Here is an 8,643-nt window from a genome sequence, read left to right as displayed (position 1 = left end):
CATTTCCAAGCAGCACCTAAACTACAGTAAATGAAAGGACAAAGTTCATATATTCAAACAAGCAAAAGCAAAAGCTTGTCCTCTCCTTTTAACTTGCTGATATCTCATATTTGACATTATTACTAATGTTTTATTCTATTTTTTTTTTTTTTTTTGTGGGGGGGGGGGGGCATTATTTTATCTTATGTTTTATTTTCTTAGCAATATAAAATAAGTAATAAGGGTGTTATAATAAGAATAAAACAATTTAATGTTTGTTGAAAAATAAACTTTGTTTGCATCAAGCACAACTTTTCAACAAAACACCTGTTAGCAAAACTGTGAATTATCAACATGCAGGAGAAGACAATGTTTGGATATACAGAGGCAAAAATAAGTTTGTGAACCATATACAATCTATTACTAAATCCAAGGGTTCACTTTCATTCTCCACCCTGAAATGTAAATGAATACTCACTGTATTTAATAAAAAAAATTATGAAAAGTTAAATTATTTGTGTTATTATGTCAGATAGTGTTAATCTACAGTTGTAAGTTATATTAAGATCAGACCACATTTGAGTAATCAGTGCAGAAAACCAGTTACTTAAAAAATAATTTTTACCACTGTATTATTCAAAATAGTTTACTCTGAGATTTAAAAGATACTTTTGACAGTCAAACAGGAGTCCCATCATATTTCTACATCACATTTTCAACATGCATTATTAGCTCTTACACAGCCATTATTATATTGATTTAATGAGACATTCATTTACTCGTAATATTTCTGTGTTTAATACACATTCACTAGTGCTATTTTTGACTACTAAAAAAAAAGATGGCACAGTTTCAGCCTTGAGTACGTATAAGGTCCAAACATGGCATAGAGCGGCTGAGTGAATGTGGTCTGGACTCTGTGGATGAGACTCATTGTGTCCGAGATGCTGTAGAAGGACAAAATCCCTGCGCTGTGATCCACATACACTCCTATTCTACTGGAAATTTGAGTTACAGGAAGGACGGTCTCGATGTTATTGTGCCAGAATGAGCAATAGTTTGGAGAGCAGAACAATCTCCAGGACTGATCATTACGTCCAGCATCAATCTCATCTTCCTTTCCCTTCCTCCTAATGCTCTTATATACCACTGATATATCTACTCCTGATTCCTCATCACTGCTGCTCCACTCCACCTCCCAGTAACAGCGTCCAGTCAAACTCTCTCTACACAAGGCATGACACCAATAATCAAATCTGTCTGGATGATCAGGATAACCCTGATGTGTTTTAGTGTAACTCATCACTGTGTTTCCCTCAGACAGATGAACCCCATTACTCACGGAGTTTAGATCCAGAGTCAGCTGACGGAAATCTGATGGAAAACACATAATCATTCATGACCTTCCATCATTAATATTACACTTTAGCTGGTCTGTTTAAGTTTTATAATGATAAAGACACGTTTAAAAAAGTTTTTCATTTCGTGTCAGATTCGTTTACCATTATTTTCATCAAGCCAATGTATTTTAAAAAGCTACACATAGTAAAATGAAATTCTTTAATATTAGCATAAAGCAGTCAGACTCAAGTTTAGACTTGTGTGAATTATTCAAAGTAACTCACACTGTAGAAACTCCTCTCTGGTCTGATATTCAGGAGTCAGAATGACCTGGATGGTTTTCACTACAAAACATCTGGAGATTAATTCTCATGTCAAGAAGAAATTAAACTTATAGCCGTTTATATATTTAATGAATGGTGTTGAACTCATTTCTGAGAATAAATCAGTGTTTACCTCTTGTAGATATCTTCTTTATGTCATCAATGCAGAACTGCTGCAGTTTGTCTCTGAGCTGAGAGACTGATTTCACTGCATCATCAAAAGACAGATGAGAACTGACCTCGAAGCTGTCTGTAGATCCAGAGAGAGAGACAGACTGCAAACTCTACAGTAACAAAGACAAAAACAGTCTCTCTAATCACAAACGCTTGTTGAAGTCCTCAGTCCTGTGTTTAAGAAGATCTCTGTTACCTGGAGGAGATGAACATGATCATTTGTCTGTGAAATCTGCTTCAGCTCAGCGTCTCTCCTCCTCAGATCATTGATCTCCTGCTCCAGTCGCTCCAGTTGTTCTTCAGCTCGACTCACTGCAGCTCTTTCCTGATCTCTGATCATCTGCGTCACCTCAGAGCGATGTCTCTCAATGGAGCGGATGAGCTCTGTGAAAATCCTCTCACTGTCCTCCACTGCTGTCTGTGCAGAGCGCTGTTATAAAACACACATTACAACAACACAGTGGGTTTCAGTGGGACTAAAAGCACTGGAGGAGTCACTCAAACTTTTCTTCTTCTCCAAACTCACCTTATGAGACTCCACAGCCTCTCTCAGCTCCTGGAGATCTTTCTCTTTCTGCTGGATTATTCTCTGCAACTCTCTCTGCAGAAAACAAAACTATGATTAAATCAACACTACCATTCAACAGACTGGGGTCAGTAATTGTTTTTTTTTATTATTAGATCCAGTAAGGAGCAGTACCTGTTTCTCTTTTCTTTCTGCTGCAGTTGATACAGTGTCATGATTTTTGTGTTTGTCTACTAAGCACAGCATACAGATACACTGCTGGTCGGTACGGCAGTAAATTTCCAGCATTTTATCATGTTGAGGGCAAATCATCTCCTGCAGCTGTCCAGTGGCATCCATCAGATTGTGTCCTTTACCTCTGAAGAGATTCTCATGCTGTTCAAGGTGATTTTGACAGTAAGAGATACGACACTCCAGACAAGATTTCACACCTTTCTGTTTAATTCCAGTGCAGGAGTCGCAATCCACATCTCCAGATCCAGGGTGATGAACTGAAGGAGCAGCAGCTTGGAGTCTCGTCTTCTTCAGTTTCTCCACCATTTCAGCAAACACCACATTTTTACCTAAAACTGGTCTTGGACTGAAGGTCTGTCTGCACTGAGGACAGCTGTAGATTCCCTTCCAATCCTCCTCGTCCCAGCAACCTGAGATGCATCTCATACAGTAACTGTGTCCACATAGAATCGTCACTGGATCCTTCAGGAGATCCAGACACACTGGACACATGAACTGATCCTCAGCCCACGAGATACTGGCTTCTGCCATTTCACTGTATGAACACACACAGAGATCCACAGAGAGCTTATATATCCTCCTGATTGATTACATACTTATCAAACAGGTTTTACTGTAGGGAGTGAAGACTGTAAATTGTTCATTTCTGGTGTTTTTTAATGACTACACTGTTTAGATGACAAAATTGCCTAAAACACTAAAATAGCCTGAACTAAATATAATTTATATCTTTGCATACTGATTTCTGTACTAATACTAGCATTAACCATGCCACAAAATATTACAAATCACATTACATTACAATATCATAACTGGATTATGATAAGACGTGAGAGATAATCACTGTTGCCTAGTATATTGACTCAAAACAGGCGAATATGCATAACCAAAAAAAAAAAAAAACATGGAAACACATAATGAAAGTTTAAAAATACAGAAGCTGAGTGACAAATCTAGCAGAATAATTAAATAAAGTTATTAACTGTGATTACATTTATATAAGAATAATCTTTTTTCGACACAAACAAGCACTATGTAGAAAAATGTTTAATGAAGTTATACAAGCACTGAACTTTCTACAGGGGTTTAGGAATGTGATTGGATGGAAATGTGGTGAAGAAACCATGTTCATAATGTTCCAGTAGGAGTTAACATTGTAACCACCTATAAACACTTTATATTATTGTAATGCAGTGCAACAGTGCCACAAAAAAAAAAATAGATGATTTTTTTTTTTAAAAAGACTTAAAGTTTTTGTTTAAAAGTTGAACCAAACCATTTAATTAAACCATGAACCAAAGTCCATTTAACTTAATGTTTACACTTGTAGTGCATTATTATGTTTTAATGTGTTGGAAGCAGGCTGATTAGTGACAAAAAATGGCATGTATTAATATTACTAAAGACATGCTTACAAAACAAACTGAGTACTTCTATTTTCTATATTATAAATTAAGCGTTCTGTGTTTACTTTCGCTTTGTCGAATTCAGCAATTACCTACATTCAGAATGCGATAACAAAACACACAAAACAGCTATATAACTCGAATATAACCTCAATAAAGAACCCAATACCGTCATATTAAAAACTTAGCTGTGAACTTACACGAGACTCAGTCAGACTCTGAACTATCTCTCTGAAGAAATCGTCTTTTATAGAGAAACTCACCACGATCAGCGCGTTCTGTTAGTGTTTACAGTCTGTTTTGTTTGACTCTTTAGTTGAACGATGGGCAAATGATCCGTCGATCAATCTGAAGGTATTTGCGGTGTTTCAGATCGGTAAATAGAGGCGTGGAGTCTGACACGTTCCGCTTTCAGGAGAGTCACCTGATCTACATTAAATGAAAGTCATGCCAGAGCCCGTCTACGGAGAGCCTTCCCACTCCCTATTAAGTCCTATTGTACCGAATTTTGGTTGCAGTTCCACCAGAGTTCCACTGGGGGCGATCGCCATGAGTGCAAAATGAATGGGAGTCTATGGGGCTAGACGGCTAAATTTGTCCCTTTCACCCGATTGCCGTTGAGAAATTTCAGATGTGATTGTAGGTTTTGCAAGTTCAACATGGATTATAGGTCGAAAGTTAAATGAACGAGTACTTATGTCCTTTCGATTTCTTACAGGTTGAGTTGTTGTTGCCCATAACACGCTAGAATTCTGCTAATGAACGCTGATTGGTCAGTGAAGGACTGATTACGACCAGAGATACCGCTTGATGGCATCCGAATCAGAATCAGCGGGATCAGAATGTTAAGGCGGACTTTTTCGCCCAAGTTTTTCTTTTAAACGCAGCAACTTTTTTTTCTGGTTGCTGGCACTTTTATCTGCCTATAGGGCTTGGGCGCCGCGTTGCATTCTGGGACGTGGCGGCCATGTTGATGGCGTCGTGAATGTAAACATACAGCAAGTCGAACGAGAAGAAACAGAGTTGGGAGAAAGAAAAAATATGTTAAAATCGCGAAAAGGTTGTGGGATTTACAGGGATACGCTAAGTAGGGATGCCAGGGATCGGTATGTGGACAAAATCGGCACTATTAACGGTTTGGATCAATATGAAAATCCCAACAAAGAGTGGAGCACCGACGACGAGTTGCTGCTGCACTTTTGCATTACAGATATCTTCGGCTACCTTGTTTGTTTTGTGAGCGCCTACACTTCAGAACAGTTCCGAAGCTACAAGTCATTGGAGTCTCATGTGCAGTTCACAAATGGATGGGTTAAGGAGCTGCAGATCATAAAGCCGGCAAACAGTATACAATAATCCGGACAAAGGTAAACTGCACTCCGCCTAGTTGCTAGTTTAGTAACCGTTAGTACTAACAACCATTCACATGTACTTTTAACTAACTTATGTGTTTCAAAAGTTTAGTTAGTAGCTGTCAACCCTCCCGTTTTTTTCCGGGGTTCTCCTGTATTTGAGCTCTTTTCCCGCTGTCTTCCCGTTGTAGTATTTTCCTGTAAAATATCCCGTTAGCCCTTCCATCGGACCTGTCAGTCTCTGTGCTGTTGTCCTGTTGCTACACAGTTGCCCTTCCAGCAAAACAGATATTTTCAAACCATCGTTTTGCTTAACGTTACTTGAAAGCAACCTTAGCGTGATATTTGCCTTTTTAAGATAACAGCGTGGTTGTTGTGAGAGCACGATTTCACACCAATGTAAGCAAAGTCACGTTAGACATAGCTTCACAATCTCGCTTAGTTAATGCAGCAGTTTTGTAGTACGAATTTTTGCTGTCAACAGAGGGACAGCAACAGAAAGATGAATGTAGAAATTTTCCGGTTTTTTGGATGAGTAGCCCAGGAAATTTCCCTTATTTTTCAGTGTTTACTTAAGCTATATAAATTAATATTCAGATATTATACCTCACTTGGTCTCCGTGGTCGCGCCTCCAAGCAGGAAAGCAGTGGCAAGTTAATCCATTTTTTTTCAAAGGGCGATTATGTGTTGCGCTATTACACCCCACAATACAGCAACGGTTTACCATGGTTGAAATAGATTTTTAATTAATCAAATTAAGACACACGGCTGAGGGGGAGTATGTCTAAACACTGCGCAGTAGTCCGAGTAGCAGTAAAGGAGGCCATCAGCATGGCGGCCACGCCAAGTAATGACGTCACGACGCCCAAGCCCTATTGTTATGTATGTACTGTGAAATTTACATGGAAAATAAATTGAATTTGAGTACTTGTTGTGTTATTCTTGTGTTAAGAAATACCGGATACATATGGTATAGTATTGCCACCTTAAAAAACACAAACAAATGTCACGCTCAATAGTGCTAAATATCAATACAAATTGAAAAAGGAAAAAAATGCCTTGCAGGTGTGCAATGATAAATTGTTCTAATAGTGGGCAAGGGTTGTCCTATTTCTCATTTCCCAAGGACGAAAAAATATGGAGGTAAATCAGTAGCTAAACTCGAGAGGTTGGACATCTGAATGTGAGAACTTGTCATATTAACATTCGTATTTGTAAGTTGAAATTTACACTCACAGCTCTGATGTGAAAAGCTGAATCTTTCAATTTGCACACACATACAATGATCAACACAGTTTTGAATTGGAAGTTGTAGATTAATAGTCACAAATGTGTAAAATGACATACACAAATGTTTCACGACATATTTACTTTTGCACTTTACTTCAGTTTCGCTGCACAGCGTCAAGTCGGCACTTACAAGCTCTCAGATCTGTTCAAATCCTAGCGCTCTGACTTTTGCTACTCTTTTTGCAGTATTCCCTGTTGCAAAACTCACTTGTGCACTTGTATATGATGTGAGAGCGCAGAGCCAGGGGCGGGGCTTTGGTGCGAATGAAGACATTTATATTGGTCGATGCCTGACCAATGAACAACGCCAGCCATCGCGACTTGCCAAGAAAGAAATTTGTGTTTTATTTTATGCATATGTATCAGTTAGGCCTATTTGTATATCCTTAGCTTTTACATGATTTTAAGACACTGCATTCATTTTGTCATTCAGTATTATCTAGTAGACAAATAATGCAACATCTTTCATATGTATATCCCACTGCATATTGTAGAGTAATATCGCTGCACCAGAGCAGCTGAGAAACAGTTGTGACATACTTTGATCTCACCGCCACGCGGTCATGTGGAGCTATCAATAGTACTAAACACATTTCGCGCTGTCAATCTATTTGAATGGGATTAATCAGGACAGACAGCGGTTTCACTATATTTGCGATTTTTTAGTAATTATGAACACATAATGTACATTGATTGTGCATGGCTGTCTATGCTTTACAATAGCATTTTTATTCTGGAGATGAAACAGTATTATATTCGCATGCTCCTTAGCAGTCAAATGTGATCAAACACCTTAAGTGGAACTTTTAACCAATAAAATAACTGTACTACATAGCTCTTACTTAGCTCAGTCCTGTTTAGTTAATTTGAAGAGATTATGATACTAAATAATATGCGCAATAATTATGATCCATGAATGACCATTTAAAATATAACAATTTCTAATATGCGTATTATTTATATTACAATAAGTGTAGTTTTTGTGGTTTGTATTGGGATATTTTTTTTAAATTCCAGTGCAAAGAGGCAAATTAGAGGCATTTGGTGTCCAGAAAGATAATATTCATATGTAATGCCATTTGTTTAACCACTAATGGCCTTATTGATGTTTAATAAATAGATGTATTTAGCTCTAATCTAGTTGCTCAAAAACAGTATTGCTGGTCATAACTGCTTATTTTTTAGGTTTTGCTTTTTAATGTACATTTAGACATTATCAAAACACTCGATTTTTTATAAGCTTTTTTTATGTTGCATTTTAAAATGTTCATTACTGACAAGCAAATTAGGAATTTAATCCAATGAAGAAGTTTAAATTATTTTTACAAATCATAAAAAAACAAAAAAAAACAACAGAGTTATGTTGCAATTCTGGTACAGCGATATGCAGTGGGATATACATATGAAAGATGTTGCATTATTTGTCGACCAGATAACACCTGAATGACAAAATGAATGCAGTGTCTTAAAATCCTGAAAAAGCTAAGGATATTCAGTGAAAATAGTTTGCAGTGTTTTACAAATAACTGATACATATGCATGAAATAAAACACATTTCTTTCTTGGCATGTCGCGGTGGCTGGCGTTGTTCATTGGTCAGGCATCAACCAATAAAATGTCATGATTCGCACCAAAGCCCCGCCCCTGGCTCTGCACTCTCAAATCTGCATATACAAGTGCACAAGTGAGTTTTGCAACAGGAATACTGCAAAAAGAGTAGCAAAAGTCAGAGCGCTAGGATTTGAACTCGTACTGCCAGATCTGAGAGGTTGTAAGTGCCGACTTGACGTTGTGCAGCGAAAAACTGAAGTAAAAGTGCAAAAGTAAATATGTCGTAAACATTTGTATATGTCATTTTACACATTTGTGACTATTAATCTACAACTTCCAATTCAAAACACGGGTGTTTGATCATTGTCTGTGTGTGCAAATTGAAAGATTCAGCTTTTCACATCAGAGCTGTGAGTGTAAATTTCAACTTACAAATACGAATGTTAATATGACAAGTTCTCACATT

General features: G+C 37.5%; 1 protein-coding gene across 1 annotated transcript; it reads right to left on the bottom strand.

Moving 5' to 3' along the window:
* Positions 1-270: 270 nt before the first annotated feature.
* Positions 271-4,442, bottom strand: LOC122140686 (tripartite motif-containing protein 16-like). Its single transcript, XM_042745328.1, has 7 exons — positions 4,247-4,442; positions 2,518-3,112; positions 2,344-2,418; positions 2,014-2,247; positions 1,777-1,927; positions 1,605-1,664; positions 271-1,353 (listed from the first exon to the last, which is right to left on the bottom strand). Exons 2-7 carry the CDS (start codon positions 3,106-3,108, stop codon positions 809-811), a joined length of 1,656 nt encoding a protein of 551 aa, XP_042601262.1. The 5' UTR covers positions 3,109-3,112; positions 4,247-4,442; the 3' UTR covers positions 271-808.
* Between the last annotated feature and the right edge of the window lie 4,201 nt (positions 4,443-8,643).

Source organism: Cyprinus carpio, chromosome B19 (assembly GCF_018340385.1).
Source record: "Cyprinus carpio isolate SPL01 chromosome B19, ASM1834038v1, whole genome shotgun sequence".
NCBI lineage: Eukaryota > Metazoa > Chordata > Actinopteri > Cypriniformes > Cyprinidae > Cyprinus > Cyprinus carpio.
Note: the sequence above shows the minus strand (reverse complement) of the source record. Positions and strands in the feature narration are given on the sequence as shown.

Coding starts and splice junctions, on each gene's coding strand:
- LOC122140686 (XM_042745328.1), bottom strand. CDS start 3,108: ATGGCAGAAGCCAGTATCTCGTGGGCTGAGGATCAGTTCATGTGTCCA. Junction 2,419..2,517: donor CAGAAAGAAAAGAGAAACAG/GTACTGCTCCTT, acceptor TGTTTTCTGCAG/AGAGAGTTGCAGAGAATAAT. Junction 2,248..2,343: donor AGGCTGTGGAGTCTCATAAG/GTGAGTTTGGAG, acceptor GTTTTATAACAG/CGCTCTGCACAGACAGCAGT.